The following is a 20,877-nucleotide window of genomic DNA, read 5'->3' on the forward strand; positions in this document are numbered from 1 at the left end:
ATAATGCCTTGTCCAGTGCCGTACACATGCCAGGGACCCTTAAATGTTGGCAATGAAATCACTTATTCAGCATCATTCAGCAACAATCTTCCCCCTCGGCCTCATGCACCTGGCAGGGCTCATGTAAAATCATGCTTCTCCTATTGGATGTGTGCACTCCCTTTCTGAATCAGTTTCTACACTTCTAATGCTGGAATGTACATCTAGAAAAGCTCTTATTATCATACATTTATCAAAGAAACACGTTTCACACAAAGGATAAACATAAAGGATAAATGCTTGAGGTGGTGGATACCCTACTCACCCTGATGTGATTATTACACATTGCATGCCAGTATCAAAATGTCTCATGTAACTCCTATATACACCCATTATGTACCCACAAAAATTCAAAACTAAAAAAAAAAAGAAACACATTTCAACTCCTACTATATGCCAAGAACTTTTCTAGGCTCTGGGATAAGGCTGTGAACACAACAAAGTCTATCCTCTCACGGAGCTTACCGTTCAACTGGAGATAAGAAGAAAATCATTATACTTGCCTGGTAGTGATAAACATTATGACAAGAAAGCAGCAGGTGAATGTATGTACGGTGAAGGGGAATGCTATTTTAAATAGTATAGTCAGGGAAGGTCTCTCTGAGGGGAACAGAGACCTGGATGAAGAAGGGGCAGCCATGGGCCATCTCGGGGAAGAGCACTCCAACAACAGAAAACAGCAGCACAAAGGCCCTGAGATGGGAGAGTGCCTGAAGGGTCTGAGGCACACAGGCAGGTCACTGTGGCCGGAACAGTGCTGTGCATGGCACCAGTACTGCAAAGAAAGCTGAAAACATGAGAAAGGACCTATTATGAACCAGTGCTGTCAGAAAAGGGGAGACAAGATAATGTGGAGCCGTGGAGGAAGTGAAGGACTTACAAAAGTAAAACCAATAACAGGAACAAAGCATAGAAACCAGAGTGATAATAACAGTAATAACTAATAGCACTTATTAGGTGCCAGACACTGCTCCACAAACTTTTAAAAACCTAGAGTATTTCATATAATCCTTGCAAAGCCTTGTTATCTCCCTTAACAGATTAGAAAAAAGAGGCCAGAGAAGTTACCTAACTTGTCTGAGGTCACAGGCTGGTAGGGCAGGATTTAGGCTCAGGCCACCGGACTGCCAGCACCACACCCTCACTCACTGTGCTGATGTGCACTGTGCAATTAAGGGGGATGGACAGTTGAGACTGGCGAGGAAGGAGGAAGGAGAAAGGGAGAGGACCAGAGAAGCACACAGACAGCAGACTGAGGAAAGGCACTCGGACGCCACTCAGCATTTTTCTCAGGTCAGCAGCACATGAAGATAGCCATTTTAGGAAAATTAGCTTGGCAAAATTGAGGGACAAGGAGAAGGAAGGCAACAACGGCAGGTACAGCAGTCTGGGTGTGAGATGACTCGGGCCGGGTATAGAGAAAAATCAACAGGGATGGAAAGGGGTAAGTGGGTATGGACAGATTATGCGAGATTAAGAAGGTAGAAAACCAACTACACAGTCGTACGCCACTTTCTGAAAGCTTCGGAGAATTTGCAGAGGGACTTTGTTTCTGGCAAAGTCCCTTAGGGTGAAGCTCAAGATTGGTCACCACTGCTTACAATCCCGAACCTTTCCATTCTTTGAGAGTGTGATGCTGCTGACCTCATTTCCCAGCCTCTCAGCTTAAGAGTGCTATTGAAGTTGTCACTGTCAAATTCTGCTTACAGCTTTAGCAAAAAGATCTAGAAGGCTACCTCCTACTGACCTCTTCATCTCGATATTCCAAACAGGTATGGCATTAGACATTTCAGTCAGAGAATGTATTGCCACTGCAAAATTTGAAGGATTAGATGAATGCAGGTTTTCAAACCTGTGTTTCTAAAAATGGGACAAGAATCTTCATCCTATTATACTTCATGAGATCAAAATCTCTATTCTGACAAAAGAGGAGACATCTATGACTTTTTCGACATGAATGTGCTTGTTAAGCCTTAACCCTTTCTTCTCCTTTCTTAAGTGCTTGTACAAATAGCATGGTATAATACAACAGAATAAAATGGGAGTGAAAACCCGTGGCCTCCGTTCTGGTTTGATCACTCAACTACCTGTGCCGGTCACAGCCTTTCTGTGCAGAGGTTTCCCCACTCGTAAAGAAGAGGGCTGGCTTAGGTGACCTTTCCAAATCTACAACACCATGATCTGCAATCCTGATCTTTGTCTTTCTCAGAGAAATGAAAATTTAAAACGAGGAAAATGATTAAAGTGTTAAAACAATGTATTAGAGGAGAGATCTTCAGTATAATAGAACAGCACTTCTGGTACGGTTATTTTTAGAACATAAGCTGCTTAAGGACAGGGACCACTTTCAGTTTATTTCGTCTGTCATTGGAAAGAAAGACCGCACAGGCAGCAGAGAGGGCAAGGGGGCCTTCCTCGGTTCTGCATGTGAACCAGCAGACCCATACGCAGAGCGCCACTGGCTCCACAAGGCCCACGGTAGGTCTGGCCTGTGCTCTTTCCCACATCCTACTAACTTTTATTCACAATGGCATCCCCTCACCAAATGGAAATCCTGCTCACAGAGAAGCAACTAGCATTTTCTCTGGAAAACAGGAAAACAGAGAACTCTTTGGCTCTGACTGCTGCTAGAACTGTGGTGGCTGGTTCCCACAGTGACATGGAGCTCAGAGTGGCTGAGACTATGTGATGCAACGACAGAGCCAGCGTGAACAGGAGCACTTGGGGACGTTTCACTCAGACCTTGGGAAGCTGCAGTTGCAGCAGGCAACTGTAATTGTCCGTCACAGACATACTAGCAGATAGCAATAAAATCTAACGTGCTAATGAAAGGATCTAGATGGCATCAAGTGTAAGATCTGGGGAGTCAACAACTAAAAACAGCAGCGACCAGGACTTCTCTGCAACAATCACAATCCAGGCCTCTTCCCATGGTCCCTATATCCAAGGTAGAGGAGAAAGAGTCTCCTGAACCAGTGAACAAATTGGCAGCATGGCTGATGATCTTCAATATTGATGAAAACACAACCACAGAGTCCAATACAATCAGCTCTCCTTATCTGCAGGTTTCACATCTCCCTCCATGCAACCAACCACGTATCAAAACCCACAGATATGGGGGACAACTGTGTGTATTCTCCACTCGCAGATGGTTCAATCTGCAGATGTGGAACCCGTGGATACAGAAGGCCAACTACTGTGTGTCCAGCCAGCATTGCACTGCCTCCCTCTTAGGAACACTGAGGTGCAAGGGGTAAAGCACTGAGGGCTGGCTGGGGAATGGAGCCTGGTAACCTCACTCAGCCTCTCACGCCGATTTGCTCCGCATTCCCCTGTTGAAACATCTCGTGGGCTGTTCAGTGCCGTGAAGGAGGACGCTGGGGTCCGTTGCCTTAGCCCTCCCACCAACCTACTCAGCATCCCAGGCAAGACACTGAGCTCTGTCCCCAGGGCCCCATCACTGGGTGATGCTGACCCAGCACCTCACTGCAGCACAGGGAATGTCACCGGGCAGTGCTATCCTGGTAACTATGTAAGCTGGACAGGTGTTATTTACTGGTATGACATGATTATCATTCAGGCTTCATTTAATCCAGTAAGTGTTTAAAAATTAATATAAAGAGGGCTGGGCATGGTGGCCCATGCCTGTAATTCCAGCACTTTGGGAGGCCAAGGCAGGTGGATCACTTGAGGCCAAGAGTTCGAGACCAGTCTTGCCAACCTGGTGAAACCCTGTCTCTACTAAAAATACAAAAATTAGCTACGCGTGCAGCAGGCACCAGTAATCCCAGCTACTCGGGAGGCTGAGGCATGAGAATCATTTGAACTCGGGAGGTGGAAGCTGTAGGGAGCTGAGATTGTGCCACTGCACCCCAGCCTGGGCAAGACAGCAAGACTTCATCTCAAAACAACCAAAAAAACAAAGCTAATATAAAGGAAGACTCTGAGAACATGGGAATATTACTTTCTAAAAGGATCCTCTGTGTCCCTCTGCCCCTTACCTTGTCCTCACCTCCGAGCCCTTTCAGGCATTTACCCTGCCAGGCATGAGCCTAGAAATTGACAAGCACTCCCGCATTCAGCCTCACCACCACCCTAACCGAGCGGGCACTGTTGGCTCCACTTTACAGACGACGAAACTCAGGCCCGGAGAGGCTAGTGATCTGAGGAGAAAACCAAGGAGCCTGGGAAGGGGGAGCTGGGGAGAAGACACTGTCACAGGATTCAAATTCTGGCACTGTCCTTCCTAGTTATATGACCTTAGGCAAGTCACATAACCTCTCTGCTTCTTAGTTTCAACTATAAAATGTAACAAAGACTATCTCCCCCTGAAGAGACACTGTATGTAAAATGTAGTAGAGTCCATGGCACATAATTGGTGCTTGATACATGCTCAGTTGAACCCTAACAAGGTGCCAATTCCATTCAACAAACACTGTCAAGTGACTACAATATGAAAGGCACGGTGCATGGTGATGGCAATTAGGACAACTAAAAAAAAATCAATTCGTTGATTTTGCAAAATATGAAATAAGACTTTAAAAACCAAGCGTCATTGTTTACTAAGTATTTAAATTAAAAGTAGTATTTTTCACAATCCTGAAAAAGTGGGGGGAGTATATCAGGAAAAACAGAAACAACATAGGCTCAGGCATTTGATAATTATAAAGAATTTCTGGAGGCTACTTAAGTAATAAAACTTATACCTGTACTGTACTTTTTCCTTTATTATTTTCTCTCCTCAGGCAGAATATAAACATAAAAACAGGGACCATATCTTACATTTCTCTCACATCCCCACAGTATCTACTCCATCCCTGGGGCAGACATAAAATATTCAGTAAGAATGCACGTCATGAAAGAGCGTGGTCTGTACCTTCAGGTCCCGGTGGATAATAGGGGTTTTGCATTGATGCAGGCGGGCAACAGCCTCACAGGTATCACAAAATATCTGGAGCACTTCGTTCTCTGTAAAGCCTGTTTGCAGGCGCTGGTTCATCAGGTTTACCACCTGGCCACCTGAGGGGGTACGTACAGGACAAAGGAGAGGTTATAAACATTCAGACTTGTCATTTAGTCTAAGAGAAGTGGTCTGGACTAACCACTGACTGAGCCAGGATTAAAACCTAGCTGTCTTGACTCCCAGCTTGGGGTTTGTTTTCTTATAATTCAGTGTCTCCTCTAATGCATCAAAAATCGTTTCTTTATTTTATAAAGCACCCCAGATGTGAGCTGCCCTCGTTATGTCTTCGAGATTAGTAGAACTGATAATATGGTCCTGCTGTAGTTGCCTGGTTATACCGTGTCCATTGTGTATGAGACATGGCCACAGCCTCAACTTGCCATATCTTTTAGTAAGAATCAGATGGCACAACAGGTCCAGGGAACAGGAAGAAGATGGTTTTATAGTCTGAACTTCAGGAACAGCTTAGTCTCTCTGGTTTCACTACTTACTGCTTGGCTTGCAGAAATGGTACCACCAACAATTAATCTCCAGGACCAAAAGATTGATGCCCTCACTTGCAACATTATCCAGATGCCTGGATGCTCCTACTGCCTGATCTCTAAACATTTTAGTATCCAAAAAGGGATGAGCAGGAGGAAACAAACAGTCAAGTTCAAATTTGGTAGTACGTTAGGAAATCAGGTAAATAGTTAATACAGTAAGGGCTGAAATTACTGGTTAACATCACATATTTTTGGGATTAGCAACATATTTAATTTATGGATAGTATCTTTTTTTTTTTTTTTTTTGAGACTGAGTCTCACTCTGTTGCCAGACTAGAGTGTAGTGGCATGATCTTGGCTCACTGAAACCTCCACCTCCTGGGGTTCAAGTGATTCTCCTGCCTCAGCCTCCCGAGTAGGTGGGACTACAGGTGTGCACCACCACACCCAGCTAATTTTTGTATGTTTAGTAGAAATAGAGTTTTACCATGTTAACCAGGATGGTCTTGATCTCTTGACCTTGTGATCTGCCCACCTCGGCCTCCCAAAGTGCTGGGATTACAGGCGTGAGCCACCGCGCCCGGCCTATGGATAGTATCTTAAGTGTAGGGAAAATGTTAATGGAACTAAGGGTGATTACAAAACACAGCACCAAACAGTAAGGCACTGACCTAAGACAAACCTCCAAACAATGGTTCGATAAAATGCAATTAACTATGAAAAAAATTCATGCTACAGTCTGAATTTCCCAAGATAAATGTTTTTTGAAACTTGAAGCTTTCAATGACTTTACTCCACTGTTAACAGCTGCATCATTTGAATATAGCCTCAACTTACTAGGAATTATAGCTTTAGAGCAAGGAGAGGAGGGTCACTTCCATTAGACGAAAAGGATTCTTTTACCCCGTAACACACGAATGATGGTAAGTGGGAAAGAGAACACACAAGTGAGGGAGTTGGGGAAGCTGTACTGTTTCTTTTGTCCATCTGGAGTTGAGTCTTTATTATGCACCTTCATCATTTGTTATATAGCATCACAAAGAACATTCATTCTCATTCTTATACATCCTCATTTATACACAAACACCAAACCTTCCTAAACCCAACAAAAATGGAGTTTTATATTATCTACACTTTCAACTGTCTGTACCATTATAAGAATAACAAAGAGTTGACAGCAGACTGTATCTTTTAGTTTTCTCATCTGTAAAACCAGAACATACCATAGAGTGCAGTGCACATTAAGTGAAATGACCCACCTAACCTTGACAATCAAAATGCTAGAGAAATGACAGCTTAAGGGGATGGTTCATATACATACCTCTACAAAAGTCCATCAGAATGAGCACTTCCCATACATCACCGCTACTCACATTGTTGATACTAGAATCAATGTAACCCACAATATTCTTGTGCCCTGACAGGTCCCTCTGTGAAAAAGAGATGAGAAATATATTGTTAGTTTCAGATGCCAATAGGACAGAATTAGCCAGTCAGTTCCATTAGCTCAGATAATTTAAATACAGAGATGATACAGGGTTGACAGAGAAGACTAAGGAGCAGGGTCAAGAACAGGTTTCCAGTGGTCCCTGAGATTCACAGCTAGATCTTCAATAGCAATTCCATAACCCCACTAAACCAGAGGACACTCCAGAACCTAAATTCTAGCGTCAAATGCACAGAGTGCCTACTTGCTTACTGCATCAATGCTCCATGTAAACTAGAAGCAAAGACTCCCCTCTCCAGAAACACGGCAGGGGGTAAAGAGTAGAGACCGTATGAACTACTTAAATATATGAACTTCTAATTAAGAAAAATGAAATTGATGTTTTTCCTGGTTTTAGGGGACAAAAATTAATTCAACTTGACTTTTAAATAGTTCATACTGTTTTCTCCCTTTGGGAAATCTACCAAAAAAAAAAAAAAAAAAAAAAAAAGCTATTTACAAAGTCTTGAAGGGACTACAATAGCATCCAGACCTAAGCATTTTGCTCATAATTAGGCCTTTCAAGCCAACCAACTGGGATATAAGATGGGCATGTTTCCAGCTCTTCAGTTGGAACTGCATGTGATCTCTCAGGGCTGCTTGGATGAATTTATTCATCCAACCAACATTTGTTGAGCACTTCCTATGTGTCAGGACCCATCTAGGAACTGGAAGTGGCCTCACATTTTGGTATAGTCCTTTCAACATCTCCAGAGAGGCAGCTCTTTGCAATGATCATGCTCAAAACCAAAGTAATTAAGAAGTAAGTTGAGGAAAGAAAAAGAAGGCAAGCTGGGTGATATGATTTTTGCACAAATGCAAGGTAAGGTTTTATTTTTTAAACTAGTTTTAATAAATTGTTCTACTTTTGTTTCAAAAGGGTGAGGGGGAAGGAAAACTTGTGGTCCCCTGAGAGTCACCATACAAACTTAGCAATTTGGACAGTGAGAACAGAAACTACCACCACTCTAATTAGATTCAGTTGTTTACAGTGAAAAACAAATTTCATAACAAAACAAGAGAAAACCCCACGGTATGAAGTGAACACACCTGAACCCTGGGCATCAAAGTTAAAACTCATTAGAGCCTTCCTCTGAGTGATGGATTGTGAATGACTATTGCCTCAGAAATGGCAGATGCAACAAAAGTTCAGACAAAAGTAGAAAGGCTTTGGAATTGGCAGATGGAAGTCATCGGAGACTTATGTGAGAGTAGTTTCAGAGAACGGATGGGATGGTAGTGAGAATGAAACTGGATTGCACAGAATGGAAGTTGAGTGAGTAGGGCCAGGGTCTACAGATTACTCTTGCAGAACATTTGTGCCTAAGGCAGCAGCACCGAGGAGAAAGGGTGTTTAGGATGGGAAAAAACTGAGCACCAGAAAGAGGAAGGAGTCAAGAGAAGAGAGCTTTAAGATACAGGAGAGGATGATGATAATTGACAGAAAAAGTCCTATAAGTAGAAGGGTGGGATTAAGAGTACTGTTCGAGGGACTGGTCTTAGGGTAACTTTTTTTTTTTTTTTCCCCTGGCAAGCAGGAAGGAGGCAAGGATGGCTGTGCATGTTGATTTAAGGCGGAAGAAAAAGAGAACTCAAGTGAGTTCGGATCTGTTGTTTTATTTTGGTAGAGAACCAGGTCATTTCCTAAATGTATAGGAATGACAAAGAAGTTTGATGAGACAAAAGACTTACAGCATCTGCTTTGGATAATAGATAAGGGAGATGATGAAGCTAACACACATTCTCTAGAATTCAAGTTTTTCCCAAACAGAAAATGATTTTGGGACTCACATTTTAGTGGCCTATCCTTCCCTCTGCTTTTCCATCTCATCATCAACCCATCCAGAACTCATTTCCATTTACACACTCCTGAGAGTAGAAGAAGTGGAGAGAAGTTCTTTGCAACCAAAATAAAGATCATATCCTCCAAATATTCAAAGATGAATGAAAGACTCATGTCCTTACATTGAACTATTTGAAAAAGAATCAGCAGTGTTGCCTCCGAGTTGGTCTCATCCTAAGAGGACTAATAAAGCATCCGGCAGAAAGCAAAAAAATATTGGTAGAACCATGCTATGGTTTGAAGGCTTGTGTCCCCTCCAAAATTCATGTTAAAACTTAAACTCCCAATGCAATAGTATTAAGAGATGGGGCCTTTAGGGGGTGATTAAGTCATGAGGGCAGAGCCCTCATGAATGGGATAAGCAACTTTATAAAAGGGCTGGAGGGAACTAGCTAGGCTCGTTTGTCCTTCTGCTTTCCACCATGTAAAGACAGAGCATCCCCTCCAAAGAAAGCAGCGCTCAAGGCACCATCTTGAAAGCAGAGACCAGGCCCCTACCAGACACTGAACCTGTCCCCACCTTGATGATTTTGGACTTCTTACCCTCTAGAACAATAAGAAAATAAATTTCTCTTCTGTATAAACTACCCAATCTCAGGTACTTTGTTATAGTAATACAGATGGACTAACACAAGCCAACAGGAGGTAAAGAGGCATTAAAGGACCAAAACTGGATCATCAACATCTGCAGATGGCACCTTGCCAAGATGTTTGCCAAGATGTCTGCTGAACAGTTCAAGTCCGAATTGCTGTTCATTTTCTCTTCTGCAGATATCCTGAGATACGTCCAAGCAGAAAAGACCCCCTCTTTGGAGAGAGAAAATGGCATTTGGCTTTAATGACCTGAAGATGCAGCAACATCTCAGATTTTAGAGTAAAACTCCACTAGTTTATAACTCTGATGGAGAAGATCTGTTTGAATGGCTGTGAAATGTAGAAAAGGTCAAGAGAAAATCTTACCACAAGTTGAGAATGACTCACATTTAAGGTACACTGGCAGTAGCTCCTGCCCTGTTCTCAGCAGCAACAGGCCAGAGAGGGCCAAGCTTTCCTCTGATTTTGGTTAGAAGACCAGATCCAGACTTACAGAACAGAAATGGATGGAGCGGTATAGAATGGAAGCACATAGGGAATACCTCAGCTACAAACTGCTTACTCAGAAAAAGGCAGGATGAGGGAAAGATGCTTTGCTGACCTTGCCTACAACTATTATTTGGAGTACCAGAATTATGATGAGTATTAGTCAAAATGTGGTTTTCAGGGAAGTGGGGAACGTTCAGTTAAACCATAGATAAGATCACTACTACATGATTTAAGCAGCGATAAGTTTAAAGAGTTTATGTTATTTTAAGTTTTATTTTTAAATCATCATTAAACAACATTAATAAAGTATTGAAAAACTATTAGAAGACCTGCTTTATTAGATACTTTTAAATGGTTTGTAGTTACCTTATTAATTTTCATATTTAACTGCTTGAAGCAGTGAAAAACCTTTTTCATAAATACATGCAAAAGCTACCAGTTTTGAAAACCAGGCCTTCAACCCAGGTCCTATAGATTATCACAAATCCCAAGTTTATCTGCTGCCTTAATTAATGGTGCTTGAAGCGCAGCATGGTATACTATCCCTGGCCTCAAAATTCCTGTGACAGAAGAATTCCTAGTAAAGAATCTTAAGGCCTTATGAAAAAAAGGGAAGATTCAGTTTCTAAGTATATCTATTTATGTTCAAGAAAACAAATATAGCATTCTAAATTGCCCATCAATAACATGTCACTCACTTCAAAACAGTAAAAATGAACATTGCACATAAGTATATGTCATTAGCTCAGGCTACCCTTCCTTGGATCTTCAGCATGACATGTGCAAATCCATGATGATGGAAATTTGCTTACTGCTTGCATTTGCAGATAGTACGTTTTCAAAGAAGCATCGTCTACCTGCTTTGACCCTCCTTTCAAACATTCAACGTTTTCTGACTTTATGACTCAGCACTACTGCTGTCTACTTCTGGGATCACATTATAGTTCCACAGAACCTCTTAAGCAAATTTCCGCTTCTTCTTAACTTAAAGATGAAAGAAAGCAGTTCTAAGGTCTACAATTAGTTTCTCTCAAGATTGCTTTTTTTTTTTTTTTTTTTGATACGGAGTCTTGCTCTGTCACCCAGGCTGGAATGCAGTGGCACGATCTCAGCTCACTGCAACCTCCGTCTCCCAGGTTCAAGTGATTCTCCTGCCTCAGCCCCCTGAGTAGCTGGGATTACAGGCGCATGTCACCACTCCTGGATAATTTTTGTATATTTAGTAGAGACACGGTTTCGCCATGTTGGCCAGGCTGGTCTCGAACTCCTGACCTCAGGTGATCCACCCACCTCAGTCTCCCAAAGTGCTGTGATTACAGGTGTGAGCCACTGTGCCCAGCCACGAAGATTGCATTATAAATGTCTTCTGCTTTACTATTCCCTCTCCCCTCTTCTCTCTATAATCCTAAATTTCCTTTATAATTCTTTCAAGAGGAGTTATTTCCTGGCAAACAAAAACTATCAAGTCCAGTGCAACAGTAAAACAAAAAGCATTTTGAGATCTAGGCTGGCCTTGGAGTCTATTGGAGACCTTTTTGGACTTCTGCTATATAAGAAGTTCCAGTTATTTTTCTCTTCTCTATACCCATATTTATTCTACCTTTCCAAAGTCTTTTTTGGTTTTTTTTTTTTTTTTTTTTTTTGAGACAAAGTCTCACTGTCACCCAGGTTGGAGTGCGGTGGTGTGATCTCAGCTCACAGCAACCTCCACCTCCTGGGTTCAAACAATTCTCATGCCTCAGCCTCCTAAGCAGCTGGGATTACAGGTGTGCATCACCACGTTTGGCTAATTTTTTGTATTTTTAGTAGAGACGGGGTTTTGCCATGTTAGCAAGGCTGGTCTCGAACTCCTGACCTCAAGTGATCTGCCCGCCTTGGCCTCCCAAAGTGCTGGGATTACAGGCATGAGCCACCATGCCCAGCCACCAAGATTCCATTATAAATGTCCTCTGCTTTACTACTCCTTGGTGCTGAGCTTATAGGCATGAGCCACTGTGCCTGTCCCCTTTCCTAAGTCTTACTCATTAATTAATCTTGTACTTACTAAACAGACCCTTAAAGTCATCTAGAGTCTAATTCTAGAATCGTACTGCTCAAACTTTAATATTTGTATGAATTACGTGGGAATGCTGTTAAAAAGCAGATTCTAATCCAGTAGCCCTGGGATAGGCCTGAGATTCTAAGTTTCTAATAGGTGTGTAACTATGTTGCTGGTCAATAACCCTTAAAGAAGCAAAGATATAGAGCAGTGCTATTCAAAATGTGGTCCACAAACATCTGCTGGTTACTAAACTATTACCAGAAGGTAAGGAAATAAGGAGCTTGCTCCAGGACATAAATCAATCAAATCACTAAGCTCATTTTTTCCCCTCAGCAAGATCTTGCCTGTGAGGGAAGCAGTTCAGTGATTTATATTATGGCACAAGATTCTCTGAGTAGTATTGGTACATTTATACTCAACTGATTTTTGACAAGGGTGCCAAGACAATTCAACAGGTGAAGAATGGTCTTTTAAAAAAGTAGTGCTCAGATAAGTGGGAATTATTTGGATCCCTACTTCACACCATATACAAACATTAACTCAAAATGGATCAAAGAACTAAAAATTCCTCAAAGAAAACATATTTGCAAATCTTTGTGACTTTAGATGAGGCAATGGGTTCTTAGATACAACACTTAAAGCTCAAGCAATCAAGCAAAAAGCAGATAAATCACACTTTGTTGAAATAAAAAACTTGTGTTTCCAATGGCACTACTAAGGAAGTCTAAAAACAACACATAGAATGGAAGAAAATATTTACAAATCATACATCTGATAAGGATTTAGTGTTCAGAATATGTAAAGAACCCTTCCAACTCAACAACAACAAAAAAGACAACCCATTGTAAAAATTAGCAAAGGATCTGAATAGATATTTTTCCAAAGAGCATATACAAATGGCCAAAAGCATATGAAAAGATGATCAACATCATCAATCACTGGGGAAATGTAAATCAAAATCACAATGAAATACCATTTCACATCCACTAAGATGGCTATAATAAAAAACAAATAATAAAAAAATTGGCAAGGATGTGAAAGTTGGAATCCTTTTATATTACTAGTAGGAATATAAAATGATGCAGCTGCCAAAACAGTCTGACAGTTCCTCAAAAAGTCAAGTTATCATATGACCTAGAAATTTCACCCAAGAGATGTGAAAATATTATGTCCACACAAAAATTTCTACACAAATGTTCATAGCAACATTATTCACAATAGCCAAAATGTGAAAATAACCCAAATTCCATCAACTGATAAATGAATAAATAAAATGTGGTATATTCGTACAATAGAATATCACAAGCCACACAAAGGAATGAAGTACTGATACATGCCATGACATGGATGAACCTTAAAAACAATATGCTAAGTGAAAACAGACACAAGAGGTCAAATATTGTATGAGTCAATTTATATGAAATATCTAGAATATGCAGTAAAAAGATTAGTGGTTATCAGGCTGGGGAGAGGGGGAATAAGAAAAGACTGCTAACAGGCTGGAAGTTTCCTTCGGGGGGTAAGAAAAAAGTGTTCTAAAATTAGATAGTGGTGATGGTTGCACAACCTTGTGAATATACTAAAAATCACTGAACCATATGCTTTAAAAGGGTGAATTTTATCTCAATTTGTATACACACAAAAGTAACATGACAGACTGGGAGGAAAATACATTTTTGTAAGTCAACACACAGGAGGAGAAAAGCGTAAGAAAAAAAAAGATCCTTTGAGTAACACTGATCTAGAGCAACCAGGCAGCCCATATCTGAATCCCCACTACAGCCTTTTGACAAGCTGTTTCTTTCTTTCCTTTCTTTCTTTCCCTTCCTTCCTTCCCTCCCTCCCTTTCTTTCTTTCCTTTCTTTCTTCCTTTCCTGTCCTGTCCTTTCCTTTCTCTCTCTCTTTCCTTTTTTTTTTTTGAGACAGAGTCTTGCTCTGTCATGAGGCTGGAGTGCAGTGGCACGATCTCGGCTCACTGCAACCTCCGTCTCCCAGGTTCAAGTGATTCTCCTGCCTCAGCCTCCTGAGTGCTGGGACTACAGGCATGCGCCACCACGCCCAGCTCATTTTTGTATTTTTAGTAGAAACGGGGTTTCACCATCTTGGCCAGGATGGTCTTGATCTCTTGACCTTGTGATCCGCCTGCCTTGGCCTCCCAAAGTGCTGGGACTACAGGCGTGAGCCACCGAACCCAGCCGACAAGCTATTTTCTTAGAATAATACCACTTCCTTAGGCCCTCAGCCAATCTACAGATAGCCCTCACCATTAGACAGTTCTTCCTTACCTATCTGGAATCTTCCACCTCCTGATTTTCTAGATTGTCCTCTCCAGAGCAAAATTAGCAAGTCTAGTTAATTTTTCCACTTTCTAAGAAGGTGAGGCTGGGCGCGGTGGCTCACCTGTAATCCCAGCACTTTGGGAGACCAAGGTGGGTGGATCACCTGAGGTCAGGAGTTCGAGAACAGCCTGACCAACATGGTGAAACCACATCTCTACTAAAAATACAAAAATTAGCCGTGCGTGGTGGCACGTGCCTGTAGTCCCAGCTACTCAGGAGGCCGAGACAGGAGAACCGCATGAACCCAGGAGGCAGAGGTTGCAGTGAGCCAAGATTGTGCCACTGCACTCCAGCCTGGGTGACAGAGTGAGACTCAGTCTCAGAAAATAATATAAATAAATAAATGAGAAGTAAAATATAATAAACAGGTGAAAAAATATTATTTAGACTGAGTTTTCTTTTCTCCATGTGAAACATCCCCTCTTTCTCTGACATGGTTTTTAAGACCATTTTGGCTGCTCCTACATTGATGTGCTTTGCTCTGCTATATTCTTTTTATAAGAATGGCCCCAGGAAATGAATGAAATACTTTAGGCTTGGTCTGACTCATGCAGAGTAGACAGCACTATCACCTTCTATAATTCTATTAATGTAGCTAAAAATTACATTATTTTTGTCTTTCGGCACCTACATCATACTATACATGCATTCTGAATTAATTGACCACTTAAATACCTAAGTCTTTTTCCACTCATGCTGCTTTTAATCTCTGCCTCCCAAGAACTATGCTTGTAAAGTTGATTAAAATTTCAAGTGTATGATCTTACCTTATTATTTCACTTCATTAGAATCAGTCCACTTCTCCAATTTGTAAGAACCATTTTGGAGCCTGATTCTGTAACTCAATGCAGTTATTACATCTTCCAACTTTATAAAGGCACATAATTGATCACTGTATCTTCTATTTCTTTAAGCAAGTTATTTGTTAAATATAAAATACCATAAAATTAATGGTAAGCCACAATGCTTTCTTTTTAGAAAGTTTCCTCCAGATTAATATCAAACCACTTATCAGAAACCTTTATAACCAGTAGCAATTCAGCCCAGACTCTTCATTTTGCTGACAGAAGTCTGGTGAGTGTCCTTATCAAAACACCTGGCCAAAGTCCACAGATACTGGATCTACTGCACCCCATGGAGCTCTCTATCCAGACATCTTCCCAAAGGAGAACAGGATGTTGTTATGACATGGTTTGTTCTTACTGAACCTGAAGACTCTTTGGATCTCTGCTTACTCATCCAAGTGACTACAAAACAGCTTAAAATATCTTTTTCTTTTTTTTTTTCTTTGAGACGGTGTCTTGCTCTGTCACCAGGCTGGAGTACAGTGGCGCAGTCTCAGCTCACTGCATCCTCTGCCTACCAGGCTCAAGCGATTCTCCTGCCTCAGCCTCCTAAGTAGCTGGGATTTCCGTCGTGCACCACCATGCCCAGCTAATTTTTGTATTTTTAGTAGAGACAGGGTTTTGCCATGTTGGCCAGGATGGTCTCGATCTCTTGACCTCATGATCCGACTGCCCAAAGTGCTGGGATTATAGACGTGAGCCACCGCGTGCCCGGCCTTATTATTTTTTTTTTTTTAATTTTTTATTTATTTATTTAGACGAATCTTGCTCTGTCGCCCAGAGCAAGAATGCAGTGGCACAATCTTGGCTCACTGCAACTCCCACCTCCCTGGCTCAAGGGCTTCTCTTGCCTCAGCCTCCTGAGTAGCTCTGATTACACGTGTACACCACCACGCCCAGCTAATTTTTGTATTTTTAGTAGACACAGGGTTTGGCCATGTTGGACTGGCTGGTCTCAAACTCCTGACCTCAAATGATCCACCCTCCTCGGCCTCCCAAAGTCCTGGGATTACAGGCATGAGCCACCACACCCAGCCGTCATTCATTTTTAAAGGGTGTAATATATTAACATTTAAATAGTACATAATACTAGACAATTTTTTTCCTACTGCAATCCCCATCCCCTATAGTGAACCACTTTTATTGTTTCTTTCTTTCATGTTTCCTGTGTTTTTTTCAGGCAAATTCAAACAATTATGTATTATGTATATACACACCCGCCCCCCCAACTTTCTTACACAAAAGATATAATCAAAGCATCTTTGAAAATAATCTGTGTTTTCACTTATAGGTGGGAGCTGAATGATGAGAACACATGGACACATAGTGGGGAATGACACACACTGGGGCCTGTGGGGGGTGGTGGGGGGAGGGAGAGCATCAGGAAGAACAGCTAATGCATGCTGGGCTTAATACCTAGGTGATGGGTTGTTACATGCAGCAACCCACCATGGCGCATGTGTACCTATATAACAAACCTGCACATCCTGCACATGTACCCTGGAACTTACAAGTTGAAGAAAAAAATAAAATAATCTGTTCCAGATTCGTGCCCCAGAACAATCCTGAGCTTCCTACTGTACAGGATCTATCTTCCACCCTTTGTAGAATAAGAAACCATTTGTCTGCTTTGAATCATCTGATCTCTTCTCTTCGAAGCAAATCCTCAAACATCACTGGTGGCAGCTTAGTGTCCTCATTATCAAGTTCAATGAGGATGTAATCCATCTGGGCCAGGAGATGTGAACACAGAACAGCCTTGACGCATCTGGAGCTTTAGCTATTTCCTATCACTGTTCTTACCCCTTTAGGTCTGAAGGTAATTAATCTTTTCCTGCTTTCAGGCAAAGGGATCAGAAGTCCAAAACCTACCCTCCAAATGTCCATTAGAAGTCAGATCCCTTCAACTCTATCAGAGCACACATCCCAGATGGATCAAAGAACTCAGACCAGACTCCAGTACATGGTGGGCAGCATTTATCAAAATAAAACGTGAAACCACTCGGTGAAACCGCTAACAGTTCTCTTTGCATTTGGATACAACATGCCCATCATTCCTCCACTGAAAGTACAGAGAGGAATCTGCTTGAGTATTAACACCCAAGCTTCAGCATATTACACAGCATGTTACATCTGATTCCCTTCACAATTCCTACAGTCGCTGAGAGAGGTAGGGCTGGGGTTACGGCTTCTATCTGACAGAAGTCTGAGACTTAGTGGGCTTAAAAACGTCACATAGGACTTCAGATTTAAAACAGTAAGAAATTTTTAAAAAGTGGGAAGATTCAGTCCATTTTAAAACTTATTTAGCTACAGTAATCAAGGCTGTGTGGTATTGGTAGAAGGATAGGTACACAGATTAATGGAAGGGAATAGAGAATAGAGAAAGGCCTGGAAATGGACCCTGACAATTAAGTTCAACTGATTTTTAACCAAGATATTCAATGACAGCCTTTTCAATAAATGGTACTAAGAGCAATTAGATATCCATGAGGAAAAAATGACCACAACCTAAGTCTCATTATGCAAAAATTAAGTCAAAATGGCTAGGTGCAGTAGCTTAAGCCTGTAATCTCAGCACTTTGGGAGGCCAAAGCAGGCAGATCACTTGAGGTCAGGAGTTCAGGACCAGCCTGGCCAACATGATGAAACCCCATCTCTACTAAAAATACAAAAATTAGCTGGGCATGGTGGCGCGTGCCTGTACTCCCAGCTACTCGAGAGGCTGAGGCAGGAGAATCGCTTGAACCTGGGAGGCAGAGGTTGCAGTGAGCTGGGATTGTGCCACCACTTCGGCCTGGGCAACAGAGCAAGGAGACTCTGTCCCCCCACCCCCCCCCCCAAAAAAAACTCAAAACGGATCATAAGTTTAAATGTAAAACTATAAAACTTAAAAGAAAATCTTCAGAATTGAGGGCTAGGCAAAGATTTCTTAGGTTTGACACCAAAAGCACAATCCATAAAAAGAACAATTGATAAACTGGACTTCACCTAAATTAAAAATAAAACAAAAACAAAAAAGATCTTAGAGTCTAAAAGTCTGGTAAATAAAATTAAACAGGATGGTTGGAATATAGAGCTGAGGAAATCTGGAACGTGAAGCAAAACGACAAAGAAATATAAAAAGAAGGGAGAAAACAAGAAAATTAGAAAATCAATTCAGGAGAACCAATATGCAAATTATAGAAATTTCAGAAAAAGGGGGAAAAAATGAAACTAAAACATCCCCCAGAATGCAAGGATATGAGTTTCTAGACTGAAACGGACCACCAAACACCTAACATAATAAATAAATGCACATGCAAAGGCATATCAAGAAAACATTAGAAACAAAGAGAAAATTTGTAAATTTCCTTGTAGAAAATATGGGTCACTCCCAACAGACTAGACATTAGAATGACTTAGGATTTCCCAAGAGCAACACTGAAAGCTAAAATATAGTAGAACAGTGCTTTAAAAAATTTAAATGAAATGATTTCCAACTCAGAATTTTGTACTCAAACTATGATGTGCAAACATAAAATAAAGATACTTCTAGACCTGAACGTTGTTTGTTTTTTGTTTTGAGACGAAGTGTAGCTCTGTCACCAGGTTGGAGTGCAGTGGCACGATCTTGGCTCACTGCAACCTCCGCCTTCTGGGTTTAAGCGATTCTCCTGCCTCAGCCCCCCAAGTAGCTGGGATTACAGGCACGCACAGCCACGCCCAGCTAATTTTTGTATGTTTAGTAGATACGGGTTTCCACCTTGTTGGCCAGGATGGTCTCCATCTTCCGACCTCATGATCTGCCCACTTTCGCCTCCCAAAGTGCTGGGATTACAGGTGTGAGCCACTGCGCCCAGCCTAGACCTGAAATTTCAAAAAAATATATCTATCATGCATCAAAAAGCTACTGAGGCTGGACATAGTGGCTCATGCCTGTAATCCCAGCACTTTGGGAGGCTGAGATGGGAGGACCACTTGAGCTCAAGAGTGTGAGACCAGCCTGGGCAACATAGCGAGACCTTGCCTCTAAGGGAAAAAAAAATTTTGCTAGGTCTGGTGGCATGTGCCTATCGTCCCAGCCACTTGGGAAGCTGAGGCAGGAGAATTGCTTGAGACCAGGAGATGGTGCCTGCAGTGAGCTATGATCGTGCCACTACACTCCAGCGTGGGTAACTGAGACCCCGTCTTAAAAGAGAGAGAGAGAAAAAAAGATACTGGAGGATCAGCTCCAACAAAATGAGGAAGTTAGCCAAAAGAGGAATTACCAGTCCTAATTAAAAAAGAGAGGCAAAGGAAATGTCCAGGAAATTCCAAGATCCGAGTGTAAATCAGGCAGAGAACAATCAGCCCAGGTTCCTCAGTCAGGAGACTGAGGGAGAAATCTCGAAGATGATAAAATAGACACCATTAAATGCATCTAAAAAATCCAAAAAATGGTTTACACAATTTATGGAAAATTGGGAATTAAACTGTTAAATAGTACAAAGAAAACTCAGACCAAGAGAGGGAAAACAAGACAATTAATAATTTTAGTGAAAGCAAAGTTATATAGGAAAGGCAGAGGAATCATAGTTCACCAGGAATTCAGTTGAAATAGTTTTCTTACATAATAATGTAAAAACTAATATTCATATAAACAACATATTGCCGAAGTTTACTGGTGTTTTGGAAGAATGGAAGATGAGAATACTGCAAGTATTTGGGGAGACAGGCAAGTAGCGAATAAGTGACAGTTATGTCTTTACTTCCCATAGGAGATAATGCCTAAAATGGAAGAAAAATCAAGAACTAGCAATATTAACATGTTATTTAGAAAGACATCAAAAGAATCACCTAAAGTGGTTGCCTCTGGGACCCTGTAATGGCATAGGAGCTCCCCTTGGGGAAGTGCTTGATGTTTTTTGTAACAAGCTTAGCTCACCTATTTGAATATTAAAGCTTTGAAAGAATATAAACTAAAAACAAAACTCTCACAGCTAATACACGTCTGGGCCAAAACTTGAACCTGTGTGATTTAACTCTTAATCAAGCCCATTAATTTGTGAGCTCCTCATGGGCCTGTGCTTCTTCGTTCCTCCACTACAAGGCCTGCCTAGCACAAGTAAGCGCTCAGTGTGTCTTTAAATAAGGAAGAGAAAGTGAAATCATGGGATTGCTTTTGTAACACAAGTAAATGAGCAAGAAGGGCATTCTAGATAGAGGAAACAGCAGAAGCAAAGACAGGAAACAAAGTGTGTGAGAGCTGAACAAGCACGGGCAAGGAGGGAGGAAGACAAATAATGAGAAGCACCCAGAAAACCCACTGCGTGTGTGAAGGAAGATACAGCAAGAACAGGAATCCGGAGCCATGTGCAGGGGAGTGGGAGGCATTGGTGCCTTACAGACAGGCCCACGTGGTCTTGACTGTATGTATATGGCCCTTGGGAGTTGGCTGGTGTGTTGTGCAGTGCTGACAGTTCCTTCCCACATAGTTTTGGCTTTCTAAAATCTAGAGTAGTGCCAGGCTGTCTAACATTGTGAGTACTTTCAGTAGTCCAACTACAGCCTAACTAGTTATTCTAAGCAGCCACTGAAAAGGCAACTTACGGTGAACAGGGGCAAGTGGAGCCTGGTGGGATACCTACAATGCCACGCTCTCCATTTCTGGATCCCTTTTTGCTATTTAAAAAGCATTAAAATCCAGGGCATAAAAGGAATCATCATCTCTAGGTGAACATATGTATCTGCTACTACCATCATTCAAATATGAATTTCTTCCAAAGTTTATT

The 20,877-nt window shown here is 41.6% G+C and overlaps 1 protein-coding gene across 14 annotated transcripts in view; it reads right to left on the reverse strand.

Annotated features, from left to right (window-relative positions):
* The window catches only part of AAK1 (AP2 associated kinase 1), a 184,650-nt gene that overhangs the window by 77,583 nt on the left and 86,190 nt on the right, over positions 1-20,877 (reverse strand). For all 14 annotated transcript variants that reach the window (XM_007970351.3, XM_007970350.3, XM_007970356.3 and 11 more), the window contains exons 4-5: positions 6,809-6,917; positions 4,916-5,058 (exon numbers count right to left, since the gene is read on the reverse strand). In XM_007970351.3, coding sequence (XP_007968542.3) covers positions 4,916-5,058; positions 6,809-6,917 — 252 coding nt within the window. The remainder of the gene's footprint in view (positions 1-4,915; positions 5,059-6,808; positions 6,918-20,877) is intronic.

This window comes from Chlorocebus sabaeus, chromosome 14 (genome assembly GCF_047675955.1).
Source record: "Chlorocebus sabaeus isolate Y175 chromosome 14, mChlSab1.0.hap1, whole genome shotgun sequence".
NCBI lineage: Eukaryota > Metazoa > Chordata > Mammalia > Primates > Cercopithecidae > Chlorocebus > Chlorocebus sabaeus.